Source organism: Salmo trutta, chromosome 21 (assembly GCF_901001165.1).
Source record: "Salmo trutta chromosome 21, fSalTru1.1, whole genome shotgun sequence".
In the NCBI taxonomy this organism is placed as follows: Eukaryota; Metazoa; Chordata; class Actinopteri; order Salmoniformes; family Salmonidae; genus Salmo; species Salmo trutta.
In genome coordinates this window covers 30,066,599-30,084,999 of record NC_042977.1, presented here as the reverse complement: position 1 = coordinate 30,084,999, position 18,401 = coordinate 30,066,599, and the positions used below count along the sequence as shown (strand labels likewise).

At 43.5% G+C, this 18,401-nt stretch overlaps 1 protein-coding gene across 1 annotated transcript in view; it reads left to right on the top strand.

Moving 5' to 3' along the window:
• Positions 1 to 18,401, top strand: part of LOC115157130 (adenylate cyclase type 1) — a 71,979-nt gene that overhangs the window by 3,735 nt on the left and 49,843 nt on the right. The window contains exons 2-4 of the mRNA XM_029705108.1: positions 4,287 to 4,436; positions 4,875 to 4,993; positions 17,147 to 17,258. Coding sequence (XP_029560968.1) covers positions 4,287 to 4,436; positions 4,875 to 4,993; positions 17,147 to 17,258 — 381 coding nt within the window. The remainder of the gene's footprint in view (positions 1 to 4,286; positions 4,437 to 4,874; positions 4,994 to 17,146; positions 17,259 to 18,401) is intronic.

Genomic DNA, 18,401 nt, shown 5'->3' with positions numbered 1-18,401 from the left:
TAGTTTTATTTTTCAGCAGAACAGTTACACAAATTCTAATGCTAAAGACTCAACACAATGGCTTTCCAATAGGTGCTGAGTGTACCTGAATGGTCTAGTAGTCTCAGTCCTGACCAAAATCTACTTGAAAATCAGTGACAAGAACTGAATATTGTTGTCTGTCAATGATTCCCAACCAAATTTACTGAGCTTGAGTAATTTTGACAAAAACAATGGATATGTTGCCCTTAGAGTTATGCAAGGTTAGTAGAATCTTATTCCAAATGAATCACAGCTGTAATGGCTGCCAAAGGTTCTTCCACCAAGTATTAACTAATGGGCTGTGAGACATACTCAATCAATACATTGACATACTCAATCAATACATTGACATACTCAATCAATACATTGAAAAATATTTTTTCATGAATTTTGACATTTTTTTCCAAAAATGTTCTTACACTTTTTAAAAAGAGGAGTAATTTGTGTAGATCTATAGGAAAATCATCAAATGTGGTAATCTCTTTTTAGATGTCATTTTAAGGCAGCAAAATGTGAAGACTGTGCAAGGGGTGTGTAGACTTTCACGAGCAACAGTATGTAGGAGTATACAAATGCAATCCCGCTCCCATGAATGTCATTATCATATAATTATTGATTTATATATATATATATATAATATAATGATCAATAAAAAAATGAAGAATTCTAATGATCGATAAAAAATAAATCAATCAATGAATATATGTCAAAACCGCTTTCCATCGGCACAAATAAAAATGTGCCACTGACTCGCCCCGATGGATTGATGTTTCAACATTGTCTCAATGAAGCGTTTGGCGTTCGACTAGCCATGTGCGACATGCATGCTCAGTTTCAAGCCTGCTAGAGGTAGCGGCCGAGCAGTATCCACTAGAGCCTATAGAGCTGTGTCTGTCTCACACCATTGACTTCAAAATAGCCTGTGTGACTGATATGACTTGGGTCTATGGTATGAATTTCAATTTCACACAAGACGTGGGAATAGGGATCATCTATGAAAACACACTCCCATTCAAATGTACCATTCCCCATTTATATATTGCAACTGCCTATGTCAATTATGAAAACACAGAGCACATTATCTGAAAATGGAAAGCCTCTTCACTTATTATACTTGTTCTGAAGCACATCCGAGATTTACTGGAATCTCACCTTTGAGATCAAGTGATCAGCCACCATGTCTGATGGAAAATCAAGCTGATATGAGAGTGTATGTCTAATCATTTGACCCAACCTCATATCATCCTACATCGCCAACACAGAGTGAAACAAAACAAACAGGACCACACAGAGAGAGCAGGCAGACAGTGTTCAGACAGGGTTCACATATGCCTCTGTTTCATAGGGAACATCTGGTCCACTTAAGCCTCAGAGGATGAGGGTAAAACATCCTTGAGCAGAACCAAAGTAGGCCATGGTAGAGGACCTGAACCAGATATCAGACAACCAGACAGAGTGAAACAAAACAAACAGGACCACACAGAGAGAGCAGACAGACAGTGTTCAGACAGGGTTCACATATGCCTCTGTTTCATAGGGAATATCTGGTCCACATAGGCCTCGGAGGATGAGGGTAAAACGTCCTTGATGCAGAATCAACGTAGGCCAAGGTTGAGGATCTGAACCAGATACCAGACAACCAGACAGTTAAAAAAAGGGCATTGCAAAGCTAGATAAGTTATTTCAGGACAGAAATACCTAAAATGTCTTGACAATCTCAACAAGTTCTCTCTCTCTCTCTGGATAGGTTGAGCTCTATCAAATCAGCTCTAGTTCTTCTCCTTACAGGTTAAGGTTGTGTGTGGTTTTAGTTTTTTAGCATGTGGCCTATAATATCTCACGCCTGTAGCCTGTACTGTATGTGGGCCAGGAAGACTGTGTGAAGGACAGTGCTAGCAGAAGCAGAGTGCAGCCTGGGGAGGGAAAGCTAATCCCTTAATCCTGAAGATGAGCTCAGCGGTGTAACCGTACAGGACCTATAGACCACCTTCTCTTCAGAATCTCACTGTGGTGTAAACAAGCCAACAATAGCCATGCTTCGCCTCAGTCAGAGAGAGAAGGACTTGGGCTAGACTCTTTCTTTCCCCTCTCCTGATTAGTCACTGCAGCCTTTATTTACCTGACTTCTGTTATAAGAGTCCACCAACACACTGACGGATATTCGAGGGTCGTCGTCTGTATGGCAGTCTTGTGAGACCAAGGATTTCTTGTGCCTTGGGGGTCAGGTCAAATCCCCGTTTATAACAGTTGGTAGTTAGGTTGACAGTATCAAGCTTGCCCTCATCAAATACAATCACAAACCCTACAGTACAGTACTGTATAACTAATCAACCCATTGGCTGCTGTTGGCTGTTGTGTTTTCTAAATGCTTGTTCTCGCCACCAGTCATCATACTCTATCAATGACCTATATTACAGTAGACTTTGTAAACACCAGTGACCAATCCCCAATCAGGGTCTGTGGAATAAATTATTCCATGTTGAGTATTGCTCCTGGTGAGGAAGGCTGGCTGAGGTTATACAGAGTTTTAATGGACTAGTGTGTGTGTGTGTGTGTGTGTGTGTGTGTGTGTGTGTGTGTGTGTGTGTGTGTGTGTGTGTGTGTATTTGTGTGCTTCTGTGTACAGGCCTTGTTTTGTTGTTGTAAAGGTCACACTGTGCCAGGACCAGTCATGCCCAGCCACATGGAAAACACTCACTGTTCCAGCCTCTGTTGTTCTGTTGTTCTGTTGTTTTCTCTCCTACATGTCCTGTGCTCGGCTGGAAGCACAGCTTACACACACACACACACACACACACACACACACACACACACACACACACACACACACACACACACACACACACACACACACACACACACACACACACACACACACACACACACACACACACACGCACCATGACCCATCTGAGCCAGGGAGAGGTTGGCGTGTGATAGCTGAAAGATGGTCTACCTATATGAAACAGAAAACTCAACTATTTCACCCAGACAGACACTCTCTGTAGTTGTCTGCATCGCTGGCTTCCAATGATGTAACTCATCATACACACACACACACTGATTGATTGATAGTTTCCAAATGTGTAATAAGACAAGACAAAGCAAATACGTTATTTTTGGCTTCAAAATAATGTTTGTGAATGTACAGTACAGCTGTTCTCTCTTCCTATATCTATACAGTGCATCAGTCTGTCAGTGTGCTATGTATTTAGGCCAGATGGTTTCTGATGCCTCAGCTTCACCTGGCCCTTCATGCGTTAAAGGGGCAATCTGCAGTTCAAACAATAACAAGCGGACAAACCACCACTGAGGGATGGGACTGGAAAATTGTACCTCTCTACAATTAATTGACAGAGCTATGGATACATGGATACATGGACTGACCATCCATGATAGTTTTAGTCATGTTTTGAGGCTATACAGTGCTTGTTTTCAATTACATTGTTTCCAGACAAAAGGGGTAAAACAAGCTTAAATTTGGGGTTCTGATGGGATAAGACAATTGAACTAAAAATGTTTAAGTTACGTTCTTTAAAAATCTATGGGTATACAGCATATGTGAATTTAGAAGTCCAAAAATGGATGTAGCAATCACAGATTTCTCCTTTAAAGATATAACGCAGGTAACTATCAAAATGAAGGAAACACCAACATAAAGCGTCTTAATAGGACATTGGACCACCACGAGCCGCCAGAGCCACCAGAACAGCTTCAATGCTCCTTGGCATAGATTCTACAAGTGTCTGGAACTCTATGGGAGGGATGTGACTCCATTCTGCCACGAGAAATTCCATCATTTGGTGTTTTGTTGATGGTGGTGGAAAACGTTGTCTCAGGAATCGCTCCAGAATCTCCCATAAATGTTCAATTGGGTTGAGATCTGGTGACTGAGACTGCCGTGGCATATTATTTAAATAGTTTTCATGCTCATCAAAACGTTCAGTGACCACTCGTGCCCTGTGGATGGGGGAATTGTCATCCTATGGGGGCATAGCCATGTTATCTAGCTACCTGTCAAAGTATAGTTTCACTATCACCATACTGTATGTACTTTGCACAATTATCAGACAGTCAATACATGTATTTGCTATTTAAGACAGTCTTGCCTTGAGAACGTAGTCCTGTGTAGTTCAGTTGGTGAGAGCGTGGCACTAGCAACTCTAAGGTCATACGTTCAATTTCTGCAGGGATCCTATGTCACTTTGGATAAAAGCATATGCTAAGTGGCATAATGTTGTGTTGTTTGTTGTTTGTGCTTGTAGCTGGTGGCCAACACAGTGCTGTTTACCAGTGTGAACCTGTCTGGATTGTTTGTGCGCATCCTGACTGAGCGAGCCCAAAGGAAGGCTTTCCTACAGGCACGCAACTGCATCGAGGAGAGGCTACGCATGGAGGACGAGAATGAGAAACAGGTACAAACACACATGCACGCACGCACACACACACACACACGCACACGCACACGCACACGCACACACACACACACACACACACACACACACATAAACAGAAGGCATAAGGTTAAAATCACGTGTATGATGTCTCATGATGTCTTTATGCATGGCTCCTTTCTTCCCTCCATTCTCTTTTTTTATCACACTTGGTGACTCATTCACACACTTTTTCAATTCTGTTTGATACACCACCTTTTTGTCTCTCACTTTTCTTATCTGCACCAGCACCAACACTCTCTCCTCTCCTATTCTCAAGTCTGATACAGTATAACTTTCTTTCCTTCTCGTCACTGTCTTTCTTTTCTTTCTTTCTTTCTTTCTTTCTTTCTTTCTTTCTTTCTTTCTTTCTTTCTTTCTTTCTTTCTTTCTTTCTTTCTTTCTCACCCACACACACAGGAGCGCCTTCTGATGAGTTTGTTGCCAAGGAACGTGGCGATGGAGATGAAAGAAGATTTCCTGAAGCCTCCTGAAAGGATCTTCCACAAGATCTACATCCAACGCCATGACAACGTCAGGTAGGACACCCACCCAATCTACAAACTCCCAACCCAGCGTCAGGGTGATAAACTTGGCATTGGTTCATTTAAAACAACTCAAAACTCCCCACACATATTGCCTACACCCTCTTTGACTCATTTAGCCATGAATTAACAGACTGAGACATTTTCTCCTCTTAGTCATTTTTCAGCTAAAAGTAGAAGCATAAATACTGTCTGGTTGTGTTATAATATTTCCACAAAAGGAAACCAAACATGCCCTGTGGATGTAGCTAAACTCAGAGATGGAGAGAGAGTAACACAATCTAACATTACGGCAGAGTGCTTTGTCCCAGAAAGACCCTGCATCCAAATCCATCGTTACTGCAGAATGCCCATTGATTGTAATATTCATTCCTTACTGTGTTTTTTTGTATCACTGTGAAATATACCCCCTATCCAACTCAAGGTCACTTGCATAATATTATATTGCGTTTCTAAATAGAGTAGTTCCATCATCCATTCAGTGCCTTGCTTAAGACTGCACTGTCCCTCACAGGATTAGAACCGGCAAGTTTTGGTTCCGTGGGCGAAAATCGAAACAATTTTTCACAATAATAAACTAACGACGTGAGTTGTAGTGAACGCTCCCCCAACCTCAACTCACGCCAAGGTCAGGATGCCGCCATGTTTTGGCCGGACCCAGGGCACTATGCCATGGCCCATGGGTGAACATGACAACTTCTGGGAGCGTCACATCTTATTGGGTCCCTGGGGAAGGGAAACATGGCCTGGGGAATCATAGTTCCTCTAGGTTTCAGTGAAAGGTGGATTAAGCAACGCTCAGTGAGCAGTAGACTCCTCCGGCTCTTAAGCAATATCCTGCCTTGGCTGTCAAACCAAGCCCCCTACTGGCTGAGCTCAAATTCTCACGCTCCGTGTCCTCTAGAATAGAGCTTTAAACTCCAGTTATAAGAGCATCTTATTACCTGCTCACGCTGTCTCCTCTAGAGTAGAGCTTTAAACTCCAGTTAAAAGAGCCTCATACCACTAGCAATCCACTATACCATTACCAGTGGATTTATAGACACATGTATGAGTTGGGATGCTGTTGGGTTTGCTAAAGGGTTTGCTATTGTAATGGTTACGTTGGCATTGAGCAGAGCTTCTTGTGAGCAGACAGAGAGGAATTGTGTCTCAGTCAGTGGTGGGTGTCAGTTTTTGCCAAATGGCATTAGCTTGCACAGAATGTTACTGGCCGATACACTGTGGTTTCGCTGGAGGGGGACCAGCGATTTATTTAGTGGGTTCACTGAGTGCTTCTTCATGGACTTCAGTACCTCTTCCACTTCCAGAGGGCTTTTTTTGAGTCCTTTCCTCCCTCTCTCTCTTTCCCTCCCTCCATCATCCCTCTGTATTCCCTCCCTCCCTCCCTGTCCAGTAAACAAACAGCCAGTGATCAATTAGAGGTTTGTGGGTGGATCTGCTTTCATATGATTAACCAGCTTTGATGTCTAAGTAATTTGTTTACACCTTCCCCCCTGTCCCCGTCCTCTCTCTCCATCTCTCTCTCTCTCTCCCCCGCCCACTCTCTCCATCTCTCTCCCTCCCCCCTCTTTCCATCTCACTATCCCCCCACCCCCTCTCTCCATCGCACTCTCCCCCCACCCGTCTATCCATCTCACTGTCCCCCCGCCCCTTCTCTCCGTCTCTCTCTTGCCCCCTGCCCCCTCTTTCCATCACTCTCTCCCCCCGCCCCTATCTCCATCTCTCTCCCTGAGCCCCCTCTCTCCATTTCTCCCCGAGCCCCCTCTCTCCATCTCTCTCTCTCCTCCCTCTCTCTTCCTTTATGTTGTCAGAGGGGTGTTGGGGCATTGAGGTGTGCGGTGGGAAGTTTGCTTAGCCTCGGCATTAAGCCTCTGCAGTGGAGACTAAACTGTATTGCATAAAACAGTGTGTGTGTGGTGGTTAAGCATGGACACATCTCAATGGAGTGCTTCTGATTGCACTACGCCTCTCACTGCACCAAAGGGCTTTACTGTAGGCCTTATTCACATGCAGTTAGTGCCCACTGACGATCCATTATAAGAGATCCAAGCATATTGCAGGGGGTGGATGATAGGATTTGGGTGGGCAGTAACTGCAAAGTAAACAATGTTACAGCAGTTTAGTCAATACTTTATTATTATCTTCCACAACTGTGGGCGTTATATGATTTAAAATAAATCAGATCATTAACCCTCATACTACCAACATATTTTACATACTGTACATAGATTACCAACGGGGGTCATTTTGACTCCCAAGTAGAAACTTTTGGAAAAACCAACAATCATAGGAAAATATCAACTGAATTATTATAAAAACATCATTAGACATGTAAATAATGTTATCTGATGAAAATAAATTTTGCTAAATTACAATTCATTCACATATTCTGTTAAAGAGAAATGTAAAGATTTCCCTTAAATAATGTGCGCTTACTATCCCCATAAGTACTAAAAAGACGATTTACCATAATTTAATTGTAGTATCATTTCAAAAAATAAATAATTCTAAATACATATTTTGACAAAAACGACTGCCATTTTAAGGGGCAGTACACCAACATTTAAAATATACTTAATTCTATTGACAAAAAGTCATTTATCCATTGATCCTTAGAGTTTTAATTATTTACTTACCCCACAGCCAGCATTAGCATTGCTGCTAGGGAAACAAGTTGCACATATTGAATAATTATAGGAATTCTGGTATTTATATGACATTTCCCGTAGAATAACTATTTTTCAAAGAATATACACCAATACAGCACTATGTGTACATTTAGAGGGTAGCTGGTTTCTGTATGACAGTTCTACCAAGTATTCATACCACTGACAGAATTTGATGAGCTGTTTTGACTGCAGCCTAGCATATATGTAAGGTCATTTTAACCTAGTTCTGACAAGTTATAACAATAGACGAGTACATAAGGTGCTCCATCTCTACAGGGGATCTGTCTATCAGGTCAAGATCACTGATACAGGTCCCCCTCTATGTATAAGTTATTATTGTCTCCAGAGAAACCGGGATTCAAATAAATGCTTTTTGAGATTTGCCCTAGAAGAACTACTTTTCAGAGAACACACACCAGTACAGCTCTCTGTGTAGATTCAGAGTATATCTGAGTTCTGTATTGCGGTTGTATCAAGTATTTATACCATTGGCAGGCCTTGTATACCATTAGCCGATTTTTATATGCATGAAAGGTAATTTTGGTTTTGTACAAAGTCATACAGTACGTGGGATAGAAAAGTACAATCGTAGGTGAGTACACAGGGAGCAATATCTCTGTAGATGATCTGTCTATCTGGACAATCTCTGTAGATGATCTGTCTATCTGGACAATCTCTGTAGATGATCTGTCTATCTGGACAATCTCTGTAGATGATCTGTCTATCTGGACAATCTCTGTAGATGATCTGTCTATCTGGACAATCTCTGTAGATTATCTGTCTGTCTGGACAATCTCTGTAGATGATCTGTCTATCTGGACAATCTCTGTAGATGATCTGTCTATCTGGACAATCTCTGTAGATGATCTGTCTATCTGGACAATCTCTGTAGATGATCTGTCTATCTGGACAATCTCTGTAGATGATCTGTCTATCTGGACAATCTCTGTAGATGATCTGTCTATCTGGACAATCTCTGTAGATGATCTGTCTACCTGGACAAGTTCACTGATACAGGTTCCCCTCCACCCTCTGCTGGTATGCATAACACCTTTGGGCTATGATAAAAAATATGCCTCTGAGGTCAAAATGGCCCCAGTCGGTAGTGTGAGGGTTAAGGTAGCTTGGACTATTATGATATGGTGCTGGTGTGGGAAGTTACTACACACTTAAATATTATACAGTACTAATAATCTTAAAAATAAAACAATTAAAATATGAAGTGTTGCAAAAATTAAAGGCAGCTCCACCACTTTTCATCCTCAAATATGAATTATCTCCAGCACCAAACCAGTGTCTACATGATGTGAAAATGGCGCATTTCTATGATCTGTGATAAAAACATAAGAAGAAAGGTCCAAAAAAATGCTTCTTTGTGCCATCACAGGGTAGGATTTAAAGTAAGAAAAACAAGAATTTTCAAAACCTGCAATGTGTTTCTAGCCAGAGGGAGGGTATTTTCTTAACGTTATTTACAATATGTTTTCTATAAAACTTAGAAATATGCCATTTTCACATATGTAGACACTTGTTTGGTGCTGGAGGTAATGAATATGAGGCTGAAAAGTGGCGGAGTTGCCCTTTACTAAGTAAAACCATAATATGTTACAGAACATAACCACACATGAAATGCCAGCAATAGTGTAAGTCTTCTTGATATGGGCATCGGCTTTGTAAACTAGATAATGTAATACTGTGTAGTCTAATTTAACAGATGCTTTCAAATGAGATTGTATTTATTCATCTCTCAATTTACAGCACAATAATCTGTGTGTGTCTGTTTCTGTTGCAGTGAGGAGAGGGAGAAAATAAGGAAGAGAATGTGCACTGGTGTGTACAGAATTATACTGGGAAAGAAAGAGAGGAAAGTAGAGATGCAAAGAAAATTAGGAAAGCAATGCATCAGACCTGTTTGCCTGTTTGTGAACCAACAATGGGATAACAGCAAAAAGATATCTCAGTAGCATTATCCAGTCAGCAAAGAATGCCATCTGCCTCATCCTACCAAAAGAGGCTTGCTTTATCCTTGCAGCCTACAAACCAATTGTCTGCCTCTTTCATAATTTTCCTTCAATTCGCAAGTAGCTGAATGTTTTAGACCAGAGAAAGTATCTCAGTAAGCGAAACCGCGCCCCTCTGTTTCAGTATCTGTAGCCCATGTATCTGATCCTGCCTGGCCAACGAGAGAATGACATTTAGTATGACAAGCCCGTAGCATTAACCCCCTAAAGTCGATGTCCGGGCCCCCGGGGATATCTAGTTAGCATAATACAAAAATACCCATAAAAGCTGTAAATTTAAGCTAGAGATATCTGTTTTGTTGCATTGGATGAGTCTCATTCCACCGCATTCGCCGATGTCGCACTTCCGCATCTGCAGTGAAAGGTGACAGAGCTAGTGTCAAGCTTGTGTGTAGAGAAGGACCAAGGTGCAGCGTTCTCTGAGTTCCACATTTTATTTTAGTGAAACAAACCGTGACGACAGAGGTGCTACATGCACTGACACAAAATAAGATTCCACAAACAACAGGTGGGAAAAGGCTGCCTAAATATGATCCCCAATCAGAGACAACGAGATACAGCTGCCTCTGATTGGGAACCATATCAGGCCAACATAGAAATACAAAACTAGAGTACCCACCCTAGTCACACCCTGACCTAACCAAAATAGAGAATAAAAAGGATCTCTAAAGTCAGGGCGTGACAGTACTCCCCCCCCAAAGGTGCGGATTCTGGCCGCAAAACCTGACTCTATAGGGCAGGGTCCGGGTGGGCATCTAGCCTCGGTGGCGGCTCCGGTGCGGGACGTAGACCCCGCTCCGCTCGCGGATCTGCCATCTTTGGTGGCGATTCTGGTGCAAGGATCGTCGCAGGAAGCTCCGGACCGTGGATCGTCGCAGGAGGCTCCGGACCGTGGATCGTCGCCGGGACCTCCGAACCGTAGATTGTTGCCGGAAACTCCGGATCGTGGATCATTGCCGGAGGAACCGGACCGTGGATCGTTGCCGGAGGAACCAGACCGTGGGTTGTCGCCAGAGGAACCGGACCATGGGTCGTCGCCGGAGGAACCGGACCGTGGATCGTCGCCGGAGGAACCGGACCGTTGTTTGTCGCCTGAGGAACCGGACCGTGGGTCGGCGCCGGAGGAACCGGACCGTGGATCGTCGCCGGAGGCTCCGGACCGTGCATCATTGCCGGGGACTCCGGACCGTGGATTGTTGCCGGGGACTCCGGATCGTGGATCGTCGCCAGGGACTCCGGACCGTAGACCATCGTAGGAGGTTCCGGACCGTGGGCCGTCTCAGAAGGTTCCGGACCGTGGCCCGTCTCTGGAGGTTCTGGACCGTGGCCCATCTCTGGAGGTTCCGGACCGTGGCCCGTCTCTGGAGGTTCCGGACTGTGGCCCGTCTCCGGAGGTTCCAGACTGTGAAACGTCACCAGAAGCTCCGGACTGGGAACTGTCGCCGGAAGCTCCGGACTGGGAACTGTCGCAGGAAGCTCTGGACGGAGAACTGTTGCCGGAAGCTCTGGACTGTGAAGGCACACTGGAGGCCTGGTGCGTGGAGCTGGAACAGGTGACGCCAGACTGGTGACACGCACTTCAGGGCGAGTGTGAGGAGCAGGCACAGGACGTACTGGACTGGGGAGGCACACTGGAGGCCTGATGTGTGGGGCTGGTACAGGTGGCACCGGACTAGTGACACGCACTTCAGGGCGAGTGCGGGGAGAAGGCACAGGACGTACTGGACTGTGGAGGCGCACCGGAGATACAGCGCGTAGAGCTGGTGCAGGATGTACTGGACCGTGGAGGCGCACTGGAGGTCTGGAGCGTAGAGCTGGTGCAGGATATACTGGACCGTGGAGGCGCACAGGAGGTCTGGAGTGTAGAGCTGGTGCAGGATATACTGGACCGTGGAGGCGCACTGGAGGTCTGGAGCGTAGAGCTGGCACAACGCGTCCTGGATAGATGACCACCTTCGCACGGCAAGTGCGGGGGGCTGGCACAGAATGCACCAGGCTGTGGAGGTGCACTGGAGACATGGTGCGTAGAACCGGCAGACATTGTACCGGAATGGTGACAAAACACCTCAGGGCAAGTGCGTGGAGGAGACACAGGACGTACCGGACTGGGGAGGCGCAGTGGAGGCCAGATGCGTGAAACTGGTGCATATGACACCGGACGGGTGTCACGCTCCTCAGCACGCCCGCTCTGCAGCGCTCTCAACGCCAACACCTCTCTCCGGAATCTTTCGTCGAGTTCCTCACTCAACTCCCTGACTGGCTCTGGTTCACCCCTCGGGCTCTGCCGACCACTCCGTGTGCCCCCCCAAAAACATTTTTTGGCCTGTCTTTTGGGCTTGTGTCCTGGCCGCAAACCCTGGAGTCGTCGTCGTTCCTCCTTCGCTGCTTCCGCTTGTTTCCATGGCAGGCTTTTGTCTCCTGCCATTATTTCCTCCCAGGTCCAGGATGTCCTCCACTCCTGGCTTTCCTTCCAGGCCCAGGATCCCTGTTCCTCCTGGGCACGCTGCTTGGTCCGTTGGTGGTGGGATCTTCTGTCACGCTTGTGTGTAGAGAAGGACCAAGGCGCAGTGTGCTCTGAGTTCCACATTTTATTTTTGTGAAACTTTACAACCAAACAACAAAAACAAAGAAACAACCAACAAACCGTGACAACAGAGGTGCTACATGCACTGACTCAAAATAAGATCCCACAAACAACAGGTGGGAAAAGGCTGCCTAAATATGATCCCCAATCAGAGACAACGAGATACAGCTGCCTCTGATTGGGAACCATATCAGCCCAACATAGAAATACAAAACTAGAGTACCCACCCTAGTCACACCCTGACCTAACCAAAATAGAGAATAAAAAGGATCTCTAAAGTCAGGGCGTGACAGCTAGAGCGGTGTTTGTTACACCATGAGACATCCTGAAAATCAGTCTTCTCACAGAATCATCTGTACCATCAGAACGGTTTGGCCTGCTTTAGGACGCTCACAGGCCTCACAAAACTCGTCTGAAGATCCTCTAGTACCAATTGAAAAAATGTATTGAAGTATACACTACCTTTCAAAAGTTTGGGGTCTCTCAGAAATGTCCTTGTTTTTGAAAGAAAAGCACATTTTTTGTCCATCAAAATAACATCAAATTGATCAGAAATACAGTGTAGACATTGTTAATGTTGTAAATGACTATTGTAGCTGTGTACCACTCCCTTCACAGAACAGTGCAAACTGGCTCTAACCAGAATAGAAAGAGGAGTGGGAGGCCCCAGTGCACGACTCCGGGAGGCTGGCCTTCTAGGCAGAGTTGCAAAGAAAAAGCCATATCTCAGACTGGCCAATAAAAAGAAAAGATTACGATGGGCTAAAGAACAAAGACACTGGACAGAGAAACTCTGTCTAGAAGGCCAGCATCCCGGAGTCGCCTCTTCACTGTTGACGTTGAGACTGGTGTTTTGCGGGTACTATTTAATGAAGCTGCCAGTTGAGGACTTGTGAGGCGTCTGTTTCTCAAATTAGACACTCTAATGTACTTGTCCTCTTGCTCAGTTGTTCACCAGGGTCTCCCACTCCTCTTTCTATTCTGGTTAGAGACAGTTTGTGTTGTTCTGTGAAGGTAGTAGTACACAGCGTTGTACGAGATCTTCAGTTTCTTGGCAACTTCTCGCATGGAATAGCCTTCATTTCTCAGAACAGAACAAGGGTTTCAGAAGAAAGGTCTTTGTTTCTGGCCATTTTGAGCCTGTAATCTAACCCACAAATGCTGATGCTTCAGATACTCAACTAGTCTAAAGAAGGCCAGTTGTATTGCTTCTTTAATCAGAACAGCAGTTTTCAGCTGTGCTAACATAATTGCAAAAGGGATTTCTAATGATCAATTAGCCTTTTAAAATGATAAACTTGGATTAGCTAGCACAACGTGCCATTGGAACACAGGAGTGATGGTTGCTGATAATGGGCCTCTGTATGCCTATGTAGATATTCCATAAAAAATCTGCTGTTTCCAGCTACAATAGTAATTTACAACATTAACAATGTCTACACTGTATTTCTGATCAATTTTATGTTATTTTACTGGACAACAAATGTGCTTTTCTTTTAAAAACAAGGACATTTCTAAGTGACCCCAAACTTTTTAAAGGTGGTGGACCTGTATGGAGACTGTTTAGTGCCAAAAATAAGGGGTTAATTAATACATGTAAAAAAAAAAAACGACAACAGATGTTTCCTGATCTTTCTTATATCTCTCAGATGTAGGACAGATACTTCAGAACAAACTTCCTTTTTTGGAACTATCTGTTTTTCCATAGTAGTGAATCTGTTATGCGTTTGTATGGGCTAATAGCAGTAAGGCCAAAACAATTGTTTTATCAATATGTACCTAACTAAGTTAGATGTAGTATAGGCTAACGTTAACTAGCTGTCTCATCATTTCCCATGAAAGGAAGTTAAGCAAGCAAGTATTTTAGTAGTCCAGGACAACAAATACTAAAAGCGTGCACTACAGGAGTCATAGACCGTTTTGGCAACATGAAAGAGAGGTTGTCATAGCGTTCCTCTACAAGTTGGGTGAGTAAACATGTTTTTTTTTTACTTGCACACATGTGTGTATACACACACAGGTCTACACACAGAAATCAGTACCATGGACAGCCATATGATATTTAGCTTATGTTAATTACACTAAATCGTTTTTGGTATATTTAAGTTGTCACTGTATTACACTAAGCATAGGTGATTTGATGTTGAAATATGGAAGTTGAAATAGTGCTGGAATAGTGGAGGCAGCTCCTGGATTCTTTGCGACTTGCGGTAACTCTCTGTGGTTCTAAATACATAGTTGTTTAGCAGTTTGAAAATGTCGAAAACATTGACTTGCTTTACCATGCTGTAGGTCATGTAACTGTTTGATACATGCAATATTTGCTTTGTGGACTTCACCGGATAGAGGTTTCTCTCTGGTTTTGTGATGAAACAAATAAAATCAAATTTTATTTGTCACTTGCGCCGAATACAACAGGTATACACCTTACAGTGAAATGCTTACTTACAAGCCCTTAACCAACAATGCAGTTTTAAGAAAAATAAGTATTTAAAAGTATTTACTAAATAAACTGAAGTAAAAAAAATCATAAACTAAAAAAGCTACAAATAAAATTTAAATATAACTAATAAACAATACAAATAAACAAAAGGAAAAATAAATAATATATAATAACAAATAAAAAATGTGATATTGAATTTATTCTGCCACTGTGTGACTGTTGTCACCATGTTGTCAAGGTGGTGTATGAACTAATGGGTTAAACAATGCAATTATCAGAACACAAGTTGTAATATAGCTTTTTTCCTGGATTATCTTCCCCATTGATTTTACCCATGCACCACTACTGCAACATGCCCAATCCTGCTGACAGTCTGCTATTGTTGCGTAATCCCTGACAGGCAGACAGACAGACAGGTTGCGTCACAGTCGTCTGCTGAATCCCACCTGACACATTCTTGTCACACCTGGCAGGTCTAGTGTTCCTAGAGCAGGGCCCTCTGGGGGCTTTATGCCTGTTGATGATGTGTTGTGTGTGTGTGTGCATGTGTGTTTGTGTGTGCTGCGCCCCACACAAGCCACCTCATCAAGTAGAATCTTTCTGTCCTGCTCTTTACATGAACCTTGATGTCAACGACTACTTCACACACACACACACACACACACACACACACACACACACACACACACACACACACACACACACACACACACACACACACACACACACACTCCACCCCTGAGGGACCTCTAGGCTTGACCCCCTCTGGGTCGCTGTGTGGGTCTAGTTCTAGCTAGCGCCTGGCTGCTTCAGAGGGACTTGGTGACGTTACAATAAAATACAATCTTTATTTGTCCATTATACACTTGATAAAACAGAAATGTGTTAGTTTTTGCTGTCAGAGCAGCTCCTAACCTCGCCACACATTAGTATACTAGGGAGAGAGAAGACATGATCCCTGGAATGTGATGAGATGAGATCTGGGTGGGGGACATGATGGAAGGTCAACTATGTCTGCCTGGCCTGGTGATGGGGCACTGGGGAGGACAATATCCAACATTTGGCTAATAACATCGAATCATATAAATGGCCCTAATAGGATGATTTGTTTGATTCAGAAAGCGTTCATGTCCTTAAGAGTCAATTCATTTTGTGTCTGGGGTGGGTTTTGGGGTGGGAGCTGGGGGGTGGTGCTATTTAGGTTTGGGGCTGTGGGATAGGACTGGAGCTGCATTAAAATGGCTGTTTAACCACAGCTCATGTTTCACCATGAGAAAAATATGTCAAGTTCTCTCTCCAAATGTTTGCTGCTCGTAGATGGCTTCCAATTAAAACAATCACAGTAAATTGAATCCATTGCAGTTCATTCCATTGACATCTGGTATATGACAAACTGGCATTTAGTAGCTCACAGATCGTCACGCCGGAGGGACACGCTGTGTGTGTGTGTGTTTGTGTGTGTGTGTGTGTGTGTGTGTGTGTGTGTGTGTGTGTGTGTGTGTGTGTGTGTGTGTGTGTGTGTGCGCGCTCTGTCACACTGTGAAAAGTCCATCTTAAAGAAAGACAGCAGGACGCTTCGACCACGAGATCCTTAAACACAGACATGCAAAGCAGTATGGTCAATCATCATCTGTAGATGAAGACGAATGATCCCCTTACCATACCTCCCCTGCTCCCCCAGCAGTTAGGACAATTCCATACAAGATAACTAAGCTTCTCAGGTCTGAGTAGATACATATTCATGTTGTTAGGTCCCCTTAAGGACCTGTTACACCATGTAACTAGGGGCCAGAATTTTCCCCAGTCAAGACAAACTTTGGGCCCTATATGAGTTGTGTCTGCTTATAATATCTACTCATCTAGTTAGTTTGTCTAAGGGTTGAGATGTATTTATATTTCTGTCTAGCTCCTAACAGGGCATGGCTCTGGTTTGATTCCTATGAGAATGATCTAGGGAAGAATTATCCATGTTTCTATTCTGAGTTCATCTGCTTGACTTCACTGCCAGTCAGTCAGTGGAATAGAACAGGAATCATCTCATTGGCTGTCACGGTTCGTTAATCACAACGTTTGATTGATTGGAGGAAAACACATTATGAATAGAGACAATGCTCACTCACTTCCACTTTGGCGTCGCTTTCTAAATGTAATTTAACAAATCCAATGAGACAGTCTGATTTAGCATGTGGTGGCAGGTAGCCTAGTGGTTTGAGTGTTGGGCCAGTAACTGAAAGGTTGCTGGATTGAATCCCTGAGCTGACAAGGTAGAAATCTGTTGTTCTGCTCCTGAACAAGGCAGTTAAAACACTGTTTCCCGGTAGGCTGTCATTGTAAATAAGAATTTGTTCTTAAATTACTTGCCTAGTTAAATGAACATTAAATAAAAAAAATCACTTGTATCTAACTATTTCTCCTTCTCTCTCCCAGTATCCTGTTTGCTGATATCGTGGGGTTCACCAGTCTGGCGTCCCAGTGTACAGCCCAGGAACTGGTCAAACTACTCAACGAGCTCTTTGGGAAGTTTGATGAGCTGGCCACGGTGAGTCTACAGTCTTCCTGTCCTCCCTCTCTCTGGCTGTCTACTGCTGGACACTTCTGGAACTATCATTCTCATTCTGTTCCATAGAATGGCTCCTAGACATGCTGGCATGGTCAAGGTGTTGTTCAGTTGCTATACAGTCACGTGTTCCATCTTTATCTACATGATACCCTAGTGCCTATTGTTGAAGTGCTAACACCAAGTCATGTACTGTAGTCATTTGGAATTTGACACATGGATTTCAGTAATTGCTGCTTTATCAGTGAGGAAGATGTTGAAGGTTTATTCATTACTTATCACAGAACTTGTAGCTAGCTTATAGTCTTGCCAGCTAGCTCTACCTTACTGAAAGCTAAACAGCTTGCTTGGTTTGTTGAATTACCCTCAAGTTGTAGACATTCTGCCCCAAAAGTAAGAGGGAATGTTATCAGAAATCAATTCGTAGATCAACATGTTTTGCCGCGATCGCTATGTTGTAACATTGGGTCAGCTAAACGCAGCAGCAGCTGATTCAGGAGGCTACTACGAAGGCTCGCAGCAGAACAGGCAGTTGCTTCATGAAAACAGATGAAAACTCATTATAATGTTAGCTACTAAAGTGGCTAGCTAGCTAGCTTTTGGTGGAAGCATTCGGCATTGTGTGTGCAGCACAATGTAGCTCGTTGGTTAGCAGCATCCCATTCATTTTATATGAAGTGTGACTGGCTCAGCTAGCAAGCTAATGTTGGACAAATTTAAGATAGCTTTCATGAAAATTGTCAATCTTCATAAAATACTGCTTTGTGAAGCACAAAACTCCTTTGCTAGATAAAAAAATGGTGTGACTAAGATTTTCTCTACAAAAACTAGGTTGAAAATAACAAAGGTTAAGACAAGAGGATTCTAATATCCCATAACGTTTTGCATAAATGATGAAGAATTCTAAACAGTTGAACCAAATATGCTAGTTAGCTACAGCACATGGAATCACAACTTGTACTAACCTGGGTATTGTTGGGGTTGAACTGGCTATTTGTTTGCATAACCTATATAATATACCGGGGAAGCTATGCTACAATATTAAGTATATAAACTACGGATAAATCAACTGCTGAAGACAAGAACTACACCCGGCAACAGGAAGTGCGTCACGAGGCCAGGACC